Here is a 20,058-nt window from a genome sequence, read left to right as displayed (position 1 = left end):
TCTGTTCCTGACAACCAGAAAGAACTAACCAAAAATAACTTTGAATGCAGGATTCTTTTGGGAGAAGCCAAAGAGCAGACACAGACCAAATGCTTGTTACCTTGTTGCCCAGATCCCTCCTAGGGGATTACTATTTAATGGGAGCATGTCAAAACTGACAAATATACAGTGTAATAACCAAAACCATCTTCTCTCATCAACTTGGTGTCAAAAATCAAAATGTAATTTAAGAAACTATCTAACATCTAGGCATCAATCCCTCTACAAATCAGAAAACTAAACTGAATGGTATCACTGAAGATGGTAGTTAAATAAGACCTTAGCTCTTTGAACTGCATTAATATAAAACCTACTTTGACACTTTCAGTTTTTTCTTATCATGTGACATGTTTTATTTGTAAAGTGTAGAGGACTTTACAAATGTCCTGTATGTAAATTGTACTTTATCTCCTGTCTACTTTAGTAGAAACCAGTGAAGGAGTTAAACTATGTAAGTGAATTTAATAAAGGCAACAAATAATGACCCCAGGAGACACCGAACAACGAAATGGAAAACTTCCTAAGTCCACAGTACTTTCAGATATCTGCAATGGATCTGCCATCTGTTTCCAGGAACTGCCAGATAAAAAAAGTATTATGATGTTGGTAGCTTTCACAGAATTTTCCTGTTCTTTCTCAGTGTTCTACCACAATTATTTACATAAGAGAGCTGAGGGAGAAACAAGGTACTGATGCATGCTGTAACATAGATGAACCCTGAAAATGTTTTGTTAAGTAAAAGAAACCCAGTCACAAAAGGCCACACAGTGCTTGATTCCCTTTTATATAAAATGCCCAGAATAAGCAAATCCGTAGTCAGAAAGTAGAGTAGTGGTTGCCTGGAGCAAGGGGGAGTGGGAAAATGGGAAGTGACTGCTAATGTGTATGGGATTTCTTTCTGGGGTGATAACAATGTTCTGGAATTAGTGGTGACTGGTGCACAGCCCTGTGAGTAGATGAAAAACCACTAAAGTGTATACTTGACAGAGACAAATTTTATGATATGTAAATTATATCTCAATAAAGCTGATATTTTAAGAGTCAGACAGATGGGGACGGGACACATTGGCAGAGAGAGCCAGGAAAAGCCTAAGAGAAGAAAAAAATCTTAAGTTTTTCCTCTTGCTTACCCAGGCAGTCCCCAACAAGAAATAGGTTATACTCCCTAACAAGTTCATTCACAAATTAACCATAAAATGTATGGGATTTTCTCATAGAAATGGTGATTGGAATTACTTAAAAGTAAGAGGCTGACTTAAGGAAAAGTATTCTGGTGGGGTGGGAAAAGGAGGTAAGGCAAAGGCTAAGGGTGGAGGAAGAGAGGACTAAGGGAGTGAGGATCAAGGGCAGTCCTGCCAGGTGGCTGAGAAATGAGAATGGGGCTCTAGAAGACAGGGGCAGGAACGGGGGCTGGGTTAGGAAGGGGGAATGGTGTGTGGTTAAGCGGTGTAGTGAAGGAGAGGAAGCGTAGGCCGTGCTCCCCGCCAGGACCATTCACCTCAGACACTCCCAGATGTCAGCACTGCTAAGGGGAGCACAGAATGTGAAGGGTATAAGGGACATCAGCAGGAACCCAAGCTGATTTCCAGAGTGGGAAGGGGTTATCTCCAGCAGTCAGAGGAAAGGGAGGGAAAGAAAACCTGAGACAACTGTACCCCAACAAGAAAGAAACCATTCCTGCATTCCTCTGGTCAGGAAACGACTGAAGCTGTATGTACACACTAAATAAACTGAGGGTATAACCTGGAACGACATGTAATGACCTAAGCAGACTTTCTCCTCAATAGTTTCCATGAACCTCTTCGGGATGAAATGCTCTTTCAGATTCAGATTTCACAAATGATGGGTGGTATATTTATTGTGCACTAGGGACCATGCCTCTCTCTCAAATAATCCCAAATAATGCAAAAATTTAGGGAAACAGCTTCAAGAGTGGATGAGGAAAATAATGGATAGCTGTTAAAGCCCTGTTAATCCTGACTATAAAAACCCATTCCCTCATACGAGAAGCCTTTCCCTTGGGCCAGAGAAATGTTCCATCCCAACAGGGCAGGTGGGTGTGCAAATAAGAAAAGCTCTCAACTGGGGCGCCTGGGTGGCTCAGTCAGCCTTCGGCTCAGGCCATGATCCCAGGGTCCTGGGATCGAGCCCCGCATCGGGCTCCCTGCTCTGCGGGGGGCCTGCTTCTCCCTCTCCCTCTCCTGCTGCTTGTGTTCTCTCTCTCGCTGTGTCTCTCTCTGTCAAATAAATTTAAAAAATCTTTAAAAAAAAAAAAGAAAAGCTCTCAATTAATTTTAGAGGAATGAGTCCAAGCTTGAGAAGCCAAAAGCAGACTTTCTATTTTAACGAGAGGGGTCCTCAGGGATCTGCAGCCTGGCCTCTTCGGTTTTGCGGCGGTGGAAACAAAGCAGCCGCGCCCAGGTTCAAGGCCCCGTTGCTCCCCAAGTTCCAATGATCTTCACACGACTCCATCCACCCTCTTCAAGTGACTGCTGTTCTTCCTCGTGATCACCACTTGCCTCTAAGTTACTAGAGCACTAACTGCCTATACCACCTTCCTGGCACTTGCATACAGGTTTAGTTAGTGTTTCATGTAAATAGGTTTTATCTTCCCAATTAGACAATTCTAGACCAAGTTTTACAGATCTCTTTATATATCCAATAGCACACTGGCTTTGTACTCTCACTAGAAAGAAGTCAAATATTTTATATGCCTGTATGTCATACATATATATTTGTATATATAATATATTTTGATGCATACTATTCATATTATAAATATTATTCACATGTATAATTTATTATATATATCATACATTTGCATATATTTTATATGTATATATTTTTTATTCATTTTGGCAGGAGCAGTGGATTGTGAATTAACAGTCTAAACCTGGAAGGTTTCTTTTTTTTTTTTTTTTTAAGATTTTATTTATTTATTCACGAGAGACAGAGAGAGGCAGAGGGAGAAGCAGGCTCCCAAGGAGCAGGGAACCCGATGTGGAACTCGATCCCAGGACCTTGGGATCATGACCTGAGCCGAAGGCAGACGCCCAACCATCTGAGCCACCCAGGCGCCCACCTGGAAGGTTTCTAAGTAAAGCCATCATATTAGAGGAGACCATAAAAAATATAAAGCCAATATCTAAACCATCTCATTAAAAACTCATAATTGTAGGTAGAAAAGACATTAAGATATCTCTGGAAAAAGGTAAACTTAAAAATCTTTTAAGGTTTTAAAAGTAGGTTTTCCTCTGTCCAAGTGCAGGTCTATTTATTCTGGAATTAAGTAAACAATTGAAGTACATAACTTTAATGATAGCTTGAAATTTGCAGTCACTTGGGAGAAAGTGATGACAAGTTCTGCTCTAATTCTCAGTGTACAGAATCCAGCTCTTTTCCTCCTGAGGAAACCCTGTGCCTGAATTTTTTTTATCTATCACTGCAGAATTTTCTTTAGGATATACTTTTCAAGTTTCCCTACTAATTTTAATGCGCACTCTAATTTAGGCCCAGAGAAATGTTCTGCCCTCCTGGAGATTACAAATGAGAAGGCCCCAACAGTGATAGGGGTTGGGGGGGCCTCAATCACCGTTGGGACCAGGAGGATCCACCCACACAGCGGCTGGAATGAGGCCTGGGATTAGAGGAAGAATGTGCTTCTCCTGCCAGGAGACAGCCCTATAGTCAGTTTGGGCAGAACATGAAGGCTTCTTAGGTGTCGAGATATCAAAACATAAACTGTGACCTACTTACTGGGAGAAAGAGCAGACTACTATTTTAAATAAGAGATAAAAAGTTGATTTTCACTTTGGGGGGAAATACTCAGAGGTAAGAAGATACGAATATTAAGTGAGAATACTAGGGCCATGTCCCAGGAAAAGTGTTTCTATAAGTGTATCATATGCATTAAAAATGTGGACTACTGGGCTCGCTCCTACATTAGTGAATCTCAACTTATGGGGGCTCTTGAATTATGCATTTTTAAACAAGTGTGCTGTTCAGTCTTCTGCATCCAAAAACAGTGCTTGAGAGCAGTGCCAAATTTTCAGCTGAAAGAGCAGAGTGCAGATGTGCTGGAGGATCTATCTGTTGCTACCTTGCATCCACTGAAAAGTAGTACTGGAAAGCACAAAAAGGAGAAGTATTCATTTTTACAGTAACGATTCAACTGATGCATTATTCCTGATCAGAATTTAAATTCACATTTAGCCAAGTGGCCAACTACTTACTGCTTTATAAATATACCCTAGACCAAATACTTGATGGTATTTTAAAGCTCACATTTGTTTGGCAGGATCTGTAAGGTTTTAGCCAATAAAAGTGTCTGTGTGAAGGCACTCCAGCTGCACCATCCAAATCAGTAGCCACCGGCCACACGTGACTACTGACCATGAGAAATGTGGCTAGTAAAATATATATTGGATTTCAAAGACTTAGTAGAAAAAAATGTAAACTATCTACTTTCTTATACTGATTGCACATTGATATAATATTTTGGATGATTTGATTAACTGAAATATCTTACTTAGAAAGTTAAAAATCATATGTGGCTGGTATTACATTTCTTTTAGGCAATACTGCTCTAAATATTTAAAGCATATCAGCAGTTTAGCTGATTAAAATGCTCCACCAAGATTCTTGGTCACTCAAATGACTATCACTCAAATGACTATGTTTAAAGGGAGTCTGGCCTATACATATAATAACTAATAACTTATATACTATATGGATGTGATGTAAAGGATACAATTAGGTGCCTTCAGCTCATTTTTCTATGGCTATCAGCTGTCCTTGATTCCGCACTAACCATGTAAGCTCAAGGTCAAATTTCTTTTGCTAAGTCCATAGCTTAGCAGAAAGGCTCTTATGCATAATTTTAGCTCATAAATGTTGATGAGTGACATCTCCCAAAGGAATTTCATTTTTAATTTCTTTTTTCAATACTTATTTATACACAGGCTTTTTCCTACCACTTTTTTTTTTTTTTTTTAAGATTTTATTTATTTATTTGAGAGAGAGAATGAGAGACAGAGAGCATGAGAGGGAGGAGGGTCAGAGGGAGAAGCAGACTCCCTGCTGAGCAGGGACCCTGATGCGGGACTCGATCCCGGGACTCCAGGATCATGACCTGAGCCGAAGGCAGTCGCTTAACCAACTGAGCCACCCAGGCGCCCTTTCCTACCACTTTTCTATGTCATGATTTTGGGGGGAGAAATTAAAACTTCTGAATGTGATATTAGATGTTAAGATGTTTTTATGCTTTGTTTTCATTACAAAATAGTTCAGATTTTATTTCAGGAAAAAAATTCAGTTAAGTAAAAAGGAAAGTCACTCAGAAATAAACACTATTTTGGTGTATATCCTCCCAATTTTTAAAATTCACTGTTTATGAGTGTTGATACAAAGATTAATTCTAATTACATTATCTTTTTTTTTTTTTTTTTTGAGATAGAGTGTGTGCTGGGAGTGTGGGGGAGGAGGAACAGAGGGAAAGGGAGAAAGAGAATCTTAAGCAGGCTCCACATCCAGCGCAGAGCCCCATGGAAGAGGGGGCCTCAATCTCATGACCCTGAGATCATGACCTGAGCTGAAATCCCAGAGTAGGATGCTCAACCAACTGAGCGACCCAGGCGCCCCAATTTTATCAATATTTTCAAGTGAAATGTTGTACTTTTTAAAGGATTTGTGTTGATTGTACAAAATATAACCTCCAACCATAAACACTTATCACTTATAAAAAGAGAACATTTACCTTTTACATTTCTTTAAAAGATTAAGTTTTTCATTTTTATTTCAAATAAAATGCTGCTTTGCAAAAAGCCCCGCTTATTTTGAATCCCTTTCTTCACCACCACATGTTCCACACTGCTGGGGCAATTTGGTCAGAGGTCAAGAATGTGGGTTTGCCATCATGGGATGCGGGAAATCATTTACAGAATGCATAAAAGTCACTTCATAGCACTCTGCCTTAAGGCTGAATTGGCACGGTATGATCTCTCTGCTACACAACATGATGCACAAGGCTTTCCTCATCTTCCTTCTAAATTATACATGGGAGTACACAATTTAGGCATAAGTATAAATCTCCCCAGCCTCGTATATATAAAATTTGCAAACATGGGGCAACAATCCATCTTAATTCGAATTACTTTCTAAAGCATTTCTAAGTCTTGACCTTTTGCAAGCTAATGATTTGAGAGACCCTCCCCTCTACACCCAACTTGTGTGAGGGGGGAAACTTTCACATGAAGCTTTTCTCTACTGTGAGAAAAAGCAGCTGCTTCCATCCCACCAGCAGATTCCTTAGACAGATTATGAAGACAGCAGAGTTCACTTCCCTATGCCTCCACTTGTGTTTTCCTCTGATGTTTCGGATACTAAAGACAGGGAGGGCTGGTGATGAGTGACTGCGAGGTGAATCAGACTAATTTTCAAGCAAAAAAGTCTTAAGGAGAATGGAAAGATTCAAAGCTCCCTGGGCAATGGAAGTGACCCAACTCCAGACTCTTTCATCTTTGTGATGATAAACTGGCACTTGACAAGTGACCGCAGGCCTGATTCCTACATTTTTAAAATATGGACGTGTTCCACATTATACCAGAGAAGCTATCTCCCCTGTGAAACATCTTACACCAAATGGGTGTCCCAGAATGCAATTCGCTTCTGACACTAATTGCATGGAGTGAGGGCAGATCCCCCAGCTGAAGGGATCTGTCCCCCCAAGACTGCCTCCACTTCCAGATGACAGTCACAAGTCCCAGGCCACCACACTTCTGACTGATCAGCAGTAAGTTCATGAACAACCCTCTCAGGTTCAAAAATTTACTAGGACGACTCAGAGAATTCAGGAAAAAAACTTTACTTATGTTTGCTGGTTTATTATAAAGGATACAACTCAGGAACAGCCAAATGGAAGAGGTGTATATGCAAGGTGTGGTGGGGGGGAGGGATGCAGAACTTTCATGGCCTCTTAGGACCCACCACCCTTCCAACACACTAATGTGTTCCCCCAACCCAGAAGCTCTCCAAATACTGTCATTTAGGGGTTTTTAGGGAAGTTTTAATATGTAGACATGCTTGAGTAAATCAATCATTGAGATTAAACTCAATCTCTAGGGCCCCCCTCTTTCCCAGAAGGTAGGCTCAAAGTTCCCACCTTCTCATTATTTGGTCATTTCAGTGACCAGCCCCATCCTAACACTATATAAAGGCCTCACCCTAAGTCACCTCCACCAGCACAAATCCAGGTATGAGAAAGAAGGCTTTTCAAGAATAACAAGACACTCAGAAAATTCCAAGGATTTTAGGGAGTTCTGTGCCAGGACTGAGGACAAAAACAAAATTTATTTCTTATTATACCACAAAGTTAAAAGCAAGAAGAGGATGAAGGCAAGTAAAACTGAAATTAAGAACAGTTTTTACAACTCAAAGGAAGAATATATACATATACATAATATATGTTACCTATATATAAAACATATATACATAGCATCCTAATAATAGAGAATGTCTGTCAACTGGGTAAAAATTAGTAGCAAGTAGATTACCTCACCTTATTACCTCAGAGATACAAACTTTTTTTTAAAAAAAGATTTTTATTTATTTAACACAGAGAGAGAGCACACAATCAGGCAGAGCATCAGGCAGAGGGAGAGGGAGAAGCAGACTCCCCGCTGAGCAGGGAGCCCGATGCGGGACTCAATCCCATGACCCTGGGATCAGACCTGAGCTGAAGACAGACGCTTAACTGACTGAGAGACCCAGGCGCCCCGAGATACAAACATTTAAAGCCACTTAGTAAAGGACACAATCCAAGGTGGTGTTTACACTGTCAATACAAGATGTGCTGTGGGGCGCCTGGGTGGCTCAGCTGTTAAGCGTCTGCCTTCGGCTCAGGTCATGATCCCAGGGTCCTGGGATCGAGCCCACATCGGGCTCCCTGCTCGGCAGCGGGAAGCCTGCTTCTCCCTCTCACACTCCCCCTGCTTGTGTTCCCTCTCTCGCTGTGTCTCTGTCAAATAAATAAATAAAATCTTAAAAAAAAAATACAAGATGTGCTGTAAAAAGATGAATTCCTGCAGTAATGTCTTTTATATATCACCTCAGAATTCAGATTGGAGTCTAGAGAAGACTCAACATGTAGAGCACTTAAGAGGGACAGGTAACTTGCTATGTACATTTCCACTGCGCTAGCCAAGATTTCCCACTTCAGAACATTCATTTGTAACAGAAACCCTACAACAGCATTCCCTCACGCTGGATCTATCACTGTATTACTTCCCTGTAAGAGAAAGTAAGATATTTCTCTTTTCTCAAAATGAGAAATTGATACTTTAATCCTTACTAGATTTTAGCTGGGTCTAGATGTAATGGTCTCAGACACTCAGGGAAATAGACCAGTCAACCACCAAGACTCCACACCAGTCTTGAAATGTGATTCCCCAGACCAGCTACATCAGCATCACCCAGAAACCTGTTAGAAATGCATATTATCAAGCCCTATCCTAGACTTACTGAATAAGAAACTCTGCGGGTGGGCCCAGCAATTAACAAGATGACCACGCAATTATGATGCATGCTCATATTCTAGAAGCATTCAGACACTGCTGAACTGTTCTGTTACTCTTTTTTTTTTTTTTTAAATTCTGTTGCTCTTGTTTTCAGCATATAAGATTCTTAAAGAGCTCAGAGATTTTTTGGTCCCACAGAATAGGAAGTCAGATAACAAGAAAATTTCCTCCAATAAACAGATGGTTTTCCTGGTAACTACTGGATCCACTGAAAGCAATTCTTTTTCTAAACATCACTTAACCCAGAGGCAACACGTTTTCTTTTCATTAACTTTCATGGTGACTCATGGCTTCTTCTAAACCACAAGATTTATTCCTGAGCCTTTTAAAGATCTTTTTTTAAACATGTTTCAGTTACCCATTATCGATATTCTATACCAATGAGCTTTGAATCATTTTATATTTTACTCAGTATAGAAAAATAGGAAAGTATACACTTGGGAGCCAGTCTGCCTTAGCCACTTATCAGCAGTATGACCTTCGGCGAGCTACTTAATCTCTCTATGCATCAGTTTCCTCATCTATACACTGCAGATAATAGTAATGTCCCTTGTATACGGTTGTTATGGGATTAACTGTTAATACATACAATGCATTTAGAACAGCGCCTGCACACGGGAAGCACCATGTTAAATGCTTACTATTCCTATCATAACTACAGTAGTTCAGGGACCTAGATAACAGAGAGGGAAAGCCACCCTAGGAAGTGTTAGGACAACTGATCGATACTAAAGCCAGCTGGGGATCTCCCCGGGAACTGCAGGAAAGATCAGATACAAAGAGCAAGGAACTACTCTACAATTGCAGGTACAACTTTCCATACAAGAGAGGTAATGCGTAGTAGTCTAGAACCAGAAAGTAAATGACTCATGATCAAGGGTAACTGGCCACCAATATCATACTGATCTAAAGACTTAAATGAAGATTCAAGAAAAAGAGGTAAGAGATTAAGGTACAAATCGATCCACTGGCACTAGCCAGCCAGGAGCAAGGTTTCCATAAGGTTCCATGTTAATGAATAAGCTAGAAAATCTTCAATTCTAGAGTGACTACCTGGTTAATCATTCATTTATGCCCTCAAATCAGGCGAGCTCAAGAAAGATGGTTAAATCACCACCACTCAAGAGACAATTTATCCTAAGGCAACTGGAGAATCCTATAGCATTTAGTTGGCTGCATCCCCAGTAACCACTTCCCTTTTCCTGTTATATTCCAAATTTTCTAGCCAAGCTGTTCAGATGAGACTGACCCTTCCCCACCTCACCCCACAACCCCCCTCACTCCAGAAGTGTGTCAGGATTAGCTGATGTCAATCAGCATATCCTTTTCTCTGACTTTACTTGGAGAGGGATTGTGAGGGAGGCCTCTGGCCCAAGGCAGGATCAATCAGGCCAGTGAGACTGCTCTGAGGGCCATGGTAGAAGTACTGGGGCGGCAGAAGTGCTCTTTTCTCCTGGATATCCTTACAGACAGATCTGGGACCTGGGGCAGCCATCTTGGAACTACAAGGCCAAAAAATGTAGAGAAAGAAACGGCCCTGGTCACACTATTTAAGCCCAGGAGTAAGTCTTGCTTAAAGGCCAAATTTGTCTTCAATGTGACCAATACATTCTCTTTATCATTTAAACCACTTTGGGTTAGGTTTCCTTTTGCTTACAGTCGAGAGAACTCTGAATGATACATGCATCATAATCAGATGACACCATAAAGGTAACAAGAAAAGTCAGCTATGCGAACAATTAACAGTAAACTTACCTGGCTGACATGGCTACAATTTATGGGTAACAATCAAAGACATTAAGAAAAAAAAAAATCATTAACCCACTTTTCTCATCTGGAAACCATTTGATTTGAAATCTCAAAGTTTAGATGCAAGACCTTAAATAGACTCCACTTTGATCTCTGGTTTACATATATTCAGTATTGCTGAGTTTTCATCATGATGGAACCCTTTCTGGATTTTCAGGGCAATTTCAGGGCAAGACACTGCCCACCCCAACTAGGGCGAGGGTGAAAGCGTGTTCTAAGCATTCAACAGCAACAAGGGAGTGAGAAATCACAAAGGAAGGATGTGTTTATGCTAATTTTAATGAGTCGATAGCAAACTGACCTGTTATAGCATTAAACATGCCCTTACCAGATTAAGCTATTGCTTTTTTACATCTAAAACCCTTGCATGTGATACTAACCACCCTTGGTCACCCAAAGTAAGTACTCTACTACTGTAACAAGTCAGGTCAACTAATGTATCACAGGAACTAAGCACACAGGCTGATGTGTACATTTTTCTGTATACAGTCCAGTAGGCTGCATTATTTTGAAACATAAGATGAGTCAAAAAATTCTTACAAACCTAGAGCAGCTCCAAAAATCACTCAATCATTTTGGCCTTAGGAGGGACAGGTCTCCAAATATGGACCTGGCTATCTTATGCAACGGTCAGCTTGCCCTCCTGGCACATACTGATGTGGAGGGGAGCTGACCTTCTTGTAGGGGAGACAGGGTGGGTGATTTTAAAGGGAGCGCTAAGGGCCGCTGGGCCTCTGTAGAGGGGCAGGAGGAGACGCACCTGCCAGAGCCTTGATGCGGGAGCGCTCGAAGAGCCTTGCGGAGCTGTTCTCATTGTCCCAGTCATCCACGTCCCAGCGGTTGTTGACATCGCTGTACTGCTGTTGAATCTCAATGTTGTCATAGTCTGTGGCTACTGTGGTCGTCATCCTGAACTGTCTCAGCTGCTCCTCCACATCAGCTCCTTCTTAGAGTTCTGTGACAAAGGGAAAGAAGACCCGATTTAGATGTCTAAAGTGCGCCACGTCCCTAAGAAACCTGCTGGGTTAGAGGTGAGTAGAAGATGAGACAATTCCTACAAGTCAAGAACAGATTTCCGGGGTCAATCGAAGATAATTTTGAACATCAGCACTGCCTCAGAACAGGTGTATGACCTGGGCCAGGGTACGTAACATCTCTGAGCCTCAGTTTCCCCAACCATTAAAAAGGAAAGATAGTCTCCATGTTGTTGAAAGGACTGAATGAAATGACAGACACCCAATCCAGGGTGGGTTTCTTCCCTCTTTGTAAAGTTTAAGCTCTGCAATTTTAAAGTTTTATGTAAGCTGGATGAATACCTACTTGGGGCTTCTGAATGAACTCATTTATTTCTACTCTGTACCACCATAAACTATAACCTTTTAGCTTCTCCTGGAAATTCATAAAATGTTATATAAGAGAACATGTTGTTTCACCTAAATATCTCATTTTCCTATTAGAAAACAGATGCCTAAGATCAAATGAGTTAGTAAATGTAAGTCACCAAGGACAGTTCCAGTGCACAGTAGAGGCTTAATAAGGAACTACTGCAATTATTTATATTGCAATTATTTACAAATTCTATGACCAAGACCCAGTTCTCAGGGACCAACCCAGGGCACAGTATTTTACAGGAACAAATAAGAACCTAGCCTCAACTTTTGGTCCACTGCTATCTTCACTTTATCAAAATGCCCTCAGAGAATTATGAGAATACATTTAGCTTTAAATATAGCTTCTTCCCTCTTCAGTACAGCTATGATGCATCCACTGAACCGGAATGTACTGAGAACTTACTACATGCTCAGCACTGTTTCAGATGCTAGGGATAACAGTAAACAAGATAAGGACTCAGCTCCAGGGAAGCCTATGGCCTTGTAGGAGGAGCCGGACAAAAAGCACACAAGAAAAGGCAAAATAGTTGCAAGAAAATAAAAAAGCGGAGGCAATAGAGTCGTGATCGACCACACTGTATTATAAACTTCAAAGTTGCTAAGAGACTAGATCTTACTGTTCACACCACCAAAAAAAAAAAAAAGAAAGAAAGAAAGAAATGCTAATTACGTGATATGATAGAGCCCGTTAGCTAATGCTACAGTAGTGATCATATTGTAATACAGAAATATATGAAATCAACATGTTGTTGATTTCCTTAAACTTACACAATGTTATATATCAAATATATCTCAATTTAGGAAAGAAAGAGAGATTGAGACTATTTCATATTTCAGATCTAGTGGTCAGGGAAGGCCTCTCTGAGTCAGTATTTAAAGTGAGATCTCAATGTCAAAAAGGAACAGGTCACGCCCAGATCAAGAGAAATAGCACTTCCAGGCAAAGGAAAGCCTTTATGTTGAGAAGCAGGATAGCTTGTTGGAGGAATGAAGAAGTCAATGACCCATATAAGCACCCACCGTGGCTCAAACACAAGCATTTGGATGGAAGTAAAATCCTGGATACCAATCATGTAGACATAATCAATCCCAGCCATATAGACTTATCAGTAGATTAATTTTAACACCTACATTAGCAATGTATTTACCAGATTTCATAAAAACACACAAAAAAATGACAGAAACCTAAACCAATAAGTATGTTATATTGATCTTACTGTTTGTCACTTTTAACGCTGAGTCCTAACCCCCTTCAAAAAAAGAAGTCGATTGTGCCATGTACCATTTGATCTTGGAGGTGGTTAATTTTCATAACTATGTCAATACCAAAGACTTTCATAAAATTCAGCCTTGGAGGATGCCATCTCTACAAGAAAAAAAATAAAAAAGAACGTGAAGGTGCTTATGAATTCCAAATTTCTGAAAGTAGAGAAAGTGCAATTTAATCCAACCCAAGGTGAGATCTAAACACTACACACCTCTTGGGATTCGTGCTGGCTATTTGGCGCCACCTGCTGACCAATGAGAACAAGCCACACTAGGACCTCCAAGGCAGCCGCCAACCGGGGCTCCAACTCCCTCCACACCTGACTCCTAAGTGAGCCTGACTCCCACCATTTCCCCCATGCGTCCCTCTTCCTACCACTGACTTATCCCCAGATCAGTGACTGCTTCCCACAGATTTCTCAACAAGCAAGTGCTAATCCTTTCCCTAACCTTTAAATAAGTCGTCCAAACACCTAAGCGTATTTTGTCCTAAAAATTCTTCTTTAATGGTGTTTGTTCTTTAACAACACCATTTTTCCTTAAAGAGGAAAGTGGGAATCAAAAGTCTGTGTACAAAAGGAATATCAATGCTATCAGTTATTCTTTTTATTCAGTTGTTTCACTTGAGCGTCTAAGAACTTGGATATCAGGATCATTTTTCTTCAAGATGCTCCATCTGTCCTAAGATAATATCCTTATCAAACAGTTGATTTTTTATAATGGAATCTTTTTTTTTCCCCAGGAAATGTCAAAGCAAAATATCCTAAACCCCACCGGGCCACAGTGAAAGGGTGCTTCTAGGTATTCAATAGCAACAACGGAGTAACCTAAGGGTAAAGGAAAAGTCAGTGTCAAGGGAAGAAGTGGATAAGCGTGCCCAGAGCATGGGGATTCCAAAAAGCCCAGCACACTATAAACACCATTACCCCCAATCTACTTCAACAAGCGCCAGCTGAGAGGGAAGTTTATATCACACATGGAGGTGTCTCCCGTAGGTTATCTACAAAGGGCTAGATTTTCCCAAGGTGTTATCAGCCATGTGTCCCCACAGCCAGTGACGTAATCTGTGCTTCTTAAATGGCTGAGGGGAGATTAGGAGGAGAGAAGAGTGGAGAGCCGGCCATCTTGAAACTCTGCCTGGTGGGTCTGCCATTTGGAAAGCATGAGAGGACTATATAAGGTTGGCATGAAACAAGACAATCTCCTCTCCCAGAGAACGGCTCTCATTGCCCCAACGGGCTCAGTGAGGGCCCAGATTCTGACTGACTTGATCATCACAGCAGAAAGTCATTAAATAATCCCTGAATGAATAAAAATCAATAATATCCTGGATGCGATATGAATAATACCCATGTTTTTGTGGCTAGGTTTTGGGAAGATGGTTAAAAACACATACCTACCTTCCCTGCCCTAAACCTGTGTGTCTGTATGTGTGTGTCTGTATGTGTGTAAAAACAAGGAATATTTAAGTCCAAGACCCCTCCACCAAATACTCTTCTCTAACCCTACATGCTATAAACTGGAATTTTCCAAAAGATACAAAAAAATTCCAAAGGTTCATCATTTTCTTCTTCGATAAGAAGACAATAATTTTATTTCTTCAACTGGCAGACCAAAACAGAAAAAGACCAGGAAAAGGCAAATAGGTTCCTCCAGCTCTTGCATGTGCTACACTACAAGGTCATAACCATCAAGAAAAAAGCCAGAACATTACCATTCCAAGTTTCAGTAGTGTTCTATTAGTTCACCTCTTTTTTGATTAAAATTCCATATATCAATACCTGGCAAAGTCCAGAGGGAAAATACCTTATCTGCTTACTTCCCAAGACGCCAAATCTGTTTTCCATGTGACACAGGTATTAGATAAATGCACAGGTTTTTTTATTCTTTAGTTATCTCCAAGTTTCCTTCCACTGCCCTCTTCTGTTTCTGTATAAAATCTCCCCCGGTAATGGTACCCACCCCCAATCTCTGGCTCCTCCCCTATGCTGACAGCTGCTGCCTGGACAGCTAAGTGCAGGGGCCCTAAGGGTCACCAGGTCAGTGTCTAAAACTAAACCCATAATTTCTCCCTCCAGACCCCGTCTCCTTTCCATCACTCCCTCACTGAATGGCACTCTCCTTTCTCCCAGTTACCTCAGCTAGACACCTTGCAGTCTTCCCTCATCTCTCCCTCTCCTCCCATCTTCAGCCCCCAAGGCTGCTTGTACCTCCCTGACAATCAGGAGTTAGCTCAAGCAACAGTTTTTTCTTTTCTTTTCTTTTTTTTTTTTAAGATTTCATTTATTTGAGAGAGAGAGAGAATGAGAAATAGAGAGAGCACATGAGAGGGAGGGTCAGAGGGAGAAGCAGACTCCTTGCTGAGCAGGGAGCCCAACGAGGGGCTCGATCCACTGACTCCAGGATCATGACCTGAGCCGCTTAACCAACAGAGCCACCCAGGCACCCCGAAACAGTTTTTTCTTTTTCCAGCAACTCACCTCCAATTTTAATCCCTACCCTTTCCCTGACATTGCCACCAGAGGGACCTTTCCCAAATGTAAGTCCAATCATTTCATTCCTGACTAAAACCCACCGAGGCCCAAGCCTTCAGAAAAATGCCCAGAAACCTCTGAAGCAAAAGGGGACTCTTCACGAGGGGACTCTTCACGAGGGGACTCTGACCAGCTCTCCAGTGTGGTCTCAATATTCCTGTCCTAAGCTCTTGTAGCTCCTGAAGGAGATAAGTCAGGCTCTTGATTTACCTCCAAACGATTGGGAAACAGCTTTTTCCTCTACCCACAAATCCTAGCTTAGGTTATCACCTTACCGTAACTACCTCTTACCAGTTACCACCACTACCTTCTGGTCTGAATTAAGACAACCTTAGAGAACCCTGAATATGTCCTCCCTCCCAGACACCTTATACACCACTGACCTATCACTTAGCATTATAAGACTGTTTCATAAGTACTAAACTTCTATGTACTTATTGTCACTAGGCCATAGGCTCTCGAGGTCATGTTCCCATCATATTGTTCTTATATCTTCTCAACTCCTAGTGGGGTGCTCAGAAACATTAAATGCTTCCTGATTATTTATTTGTGCCTGGCTGGGTGGATGGGTGGGAGACTGGTAGGTAGAGGTCGGAAAGGTGAGGGCACAGGGACAATGTCAATTCAAGCTGCCACTCTGGTACTAACTCCATCAGACACAAAGGCCAAAACACACACTCACTGGAGCTACATTGATCTCCTGGGCACCCTGCTTTCAAGGAAGTCACAATTTTAGACTAGTCACAATTTTAAACGTGAACATAGATTTAATAAGGTACTTCTCCATGTACATATTAACACTTAGGTTTCCCTTTTTAATTTAGTTTTAACCCATCAAAAGAATTTACTTTTTGTCTGAACTACTCAGATTTCAGAAAGTAAAAAAATGAGAAGAAAATGGGATTTTCACTGGCACTAAATACACACACACACACACACACACCCCCACACACACCTCCTTAATACCCAATTTTAACTAAGGCTCTAATAAATCAAATGAAAATGAAAAAGGTAACTAACATTTGCCAATCCTTTTTGAGGAAGAAAACCATATGCTAACTATTTTGGCAGAAGCCACAGACCCAAATGTTCTGCAAACACTAAAAACCCTCCCACTTTACTCATAAAAGACTTGAAAAAGCATACATTGGACTGCTGGTGTGCTATCTTTAAAAAAAAATTCTGCTCAGGGACTTTGAAGGGATCAAGCTGTGGGGTGTGACAATTTCCAGGAAGAGACCCAGGAGAGATCTGCCTCAATCCTCTCAACTATTCTGTCTCCAAAAAGTAAGACTTGAGTCACACCCTATTTGCAATGTGTCCACTGAGGCATTCTGCAGCATGAATAAAATGACCAACAAAGAGGAATATCTGCAAGAAACCACAGGGGTGAATAAACCCTGCTAATCTGTTGTTATTCAGATTCACAGAGCTAGTTTCACAATAAGGCCCAAGATTCTATCTTAAATATTCAGAGTTCTCTACTCACAAAACCAAGACATCAAATGCTAAGTTCTAGTGTGACAACTAACAAAGTCACGCACCCAGTCTTTTATAAAAGTATCATTCACTTTTTTTTTTTAAAGTAAGCTCTATGCCCTAAATGGGGCTTGAACTCATGATCCTGAGATCAAGAGTCACATGCTCTACTGACTGAGCCAGCCAGGCGCCCCAGTATCATTCACTTTTAAAATTACCAGTTGACTTGCAGCTTTACAGAAACACATCAACTATACAAAAAGCATGACACAGCTGTACAAACTAGCCAAAATTCATAGAATTAGACCATTCTGAGAGGAAGTATACTCAGAGACCTGTTTAATAATTAACCGTTGTTAACAAAGGTGGTCCTCAAATACTCTGCGCTAACTTTTGTCTGTTTATCAATGACAGAATAGGTTAAAATCTCCCAATCTGAGTGTAGATTTATCAAATTTTCCTTATAATTCCCTGGATACATACAAATTATAACTATTTTATCTTCTTGGTGGGCTGTTAACATCGAAATAGCCTATTTTCTCCCTATTCACACATTATCCCGTTTATTGATAATAATATATGCCTGGTATATTTTTTCCATTCTACTATTTCACCTTCTATTTTGTTTTAGGTTTTAGTTATGTCTTTTATTTTTTAAATCTAATCCAAGTTTTTCTGTCATTTTGTGGGCAAACATAATCCATTTACACTGATTAGGATTAGGGCCATATTTGATGTTTTAACCAACTTGCTTTCTATCTTAATTAATGAAATAGGGAAACTGGGGCCAAAGAGTTAAACAACTGGATCATGTCACACAGCTATGAGCCCAATATCTATAGTATCTTTGTCACCTCTGAATCCTGAGCCACAAGAACTCAATCTAATCTTTAAAATACAGAAAGCTGGTAAGTCTAACAACCAAAGAAAATGCTAATTGCATTTAAAATAGTTTAATTTTCATGCTGGCTTACTTTATGTGGGTATAGTGCTTTACTTGCTTTTTCATTCATTCCTTCCCAGAAACCCTTTGAGGTAGAAAATATTTTAGCCCTACTTTATTTATTAATTAATTAATTTATTTTTTAAAGTAATGTCTACACTCAACCTCACCAGACACCAAATCTGCCAGCACCCTGATCTTGGACCTTCCAGGCTCCACAACCATGAGAAATAAATATTTGTTGTTTATCTATGGTATTTTGTCATAACAGCCTAAAGGGACTAAGACACCTTCATTCCCAATATTCAGAAATAACCTGTTTCCTACACAGGTGAAAGATGCCCCCAGTAGGCTGATTCTAGTTTTATGAACAAAGTTCTAGGGACAAATTTTCCTTTTTAACATGGGCATGTTAAGCCAGGCTCTACTCTTTGGAGGAGCAAAATTAACCCATATTAAAAAAGGAAATTAATTATTTAAAATATTTCACTAGCAAACAATACACTGACCATAATTCATTTTCTTTTAAAGCAATCTATTAAAAAGAATCTTCCATCACTATGGCTTAATAACATAGTACACAATGACCAAGAACAGATTTCTACAACAAGAAGGAGTATAATGCAGGGAGGAAACAAGGCATCTCTCTGACCTCCCTCCACTTTATAGGGTAAACTGCACAGTAGAACAATAGAATTATAAACAGATTATTATTTGACTGCCTTAAATGAAAGGAAAATTCTTAATATACTGAATAAAAATTTATTCTTTTATTATTTATACATTAAATTTTTAAACAAAGTACCTTATTTCTTTTCTTTGCCTGCCTATGATACCATTTAGATTCTAAATATATATCTGCAAGCCCTAAAATTTGTTTAGACTAGCTTTATTTTGAAAAGAGAAAGATTAGCTCTTCCATAACCTATGAATCAAACAAAATAATTCAGTAATTTCTACTAAATGTATGGCTATCCTCATTGGCAGTTAAAGGCCAAACTTGGTTTTGTTCTCCTTTTGGAGAGAAGCAATTAAAATTGAAATCATTAACTCAATGCAGACTTAACACTATGATCTGATGGCCAATGTGGCGTTTCTGAGTCACCATAAATAACTATTTTGGTCTCTTATTCCCAGATAGTTTTAAATTACAATATAGGCATAATGGTACTGCTGCCAAAATGCTGATCCTGAATTTCAGTGAGTTTGGCATTTCATTGAGTTATTGTTTGTGAAATATCATAAGTCAGTATCATGTGTGCCCAAACAATAGAGAAGCAATAATGTGCTTTCTATTTGGAAAGCTGACTTTTCCTTCTAGAGTAGCCCAGTGCCAAAATTCTCTGCAAATCTATCACATGAAAATGCATCTCTCTACTACCTGGAATAGTGATCAAATGAAGGAAATATGTAAAATTGCAATGAAAAACAACACTACAGGAAATGAATGAGGCGCGCGCACACACACACACACGCGCGCACACACACACACACACACACACATACCCTAAGCTCCACAAGGGTCAGGATCCTCTCTGATCTGTTCATTTTTTTTTTTTTTTAAGATTTTATTTATTTGACAGAGAGAGACACAGTGAAAGAAGGAACACAAGCGGGGGAGCAGGAGAGGGAGAAGCAGGCTTCTCGCGGAGCAGGGAGCCCGATGTGCGGCTTGATCCCAGGACTCTGGGATCATGACCCGAGCTGAAGGCAGATGCTTAACTGACTGAGCCACCCAGGCGCCCCTGATCTGTTTATTTTTACACCAGCAGCACCAGCACTGTGCTCAAGACAAAGCAGGTGCTCAAAAACAATTATGAAGTAAAATGGGCAGGTGGTAGGAGCAGTGTAACTCCAGAGCAATCTAACTCTGAAATACAATGCTTCTTTCTGCCTACACAATATGTATCCTGGACCCCAATAAAATTCTCAGTGTTACATAAGGGGCAGCCTTGTCTTCACTCGGTTTCATTTAGAAAAGGACGAATTTTTGCAAGAAGTTTGTTTTCAAATGTTGCAAAATG

At 40.3% G+C, this 20,058-nt stretch overlaps 1 protein-coding gene across 2 annotated transcripts in view; it reads right to left on the bottom strand.

Moving 5' to 3' along the window:
- The window catches only part of SPTBN1 (spectrin beta, non-erythrocytic 1), a 194,985-nt gene that overhangs the window by 131,692 nt on the left and 43,235 nt on the right, over positions 1–20,058 (bottom strand). For both annotated transcript variants that reach the window (XM_081832014.1, XM_081832015.1), the window contains exon 2: positions 11,182–11,376. In XM_081832014.1, coding sequence (XP_081688140.1) covers positions 11,182–11,329 — 148 coding nt within the window. In that variant the 5' untranslated portion in view covers positions 11,330–11,376. The remainder of the gene's footprint in view (positions 1–11,181; positions 11,377–20,058) is intronic.

The sequence above is a fragment of the Leptonychotes weddellii genome, chromosome 10 (genome assembly GCF_054177405.1).
Source record: "Leptonychotes weddellii isolate Sample4059 chromosome 10, ASM5417740v2, whole genome shotgun sequence".
NCBI classification, from domain to species: domain Eukaryota; kingdom Metazoa; phylum Chordata; class Mammalia; order Carnivora; family Phocidae; genus Leptonychotes; species Leptonychotes weddellii.
The sequence above is the reverse complement of the archived record's forward strand: the minus strand, read 5'-3'. Positions and strand labels throughout refer to the sequence as shown.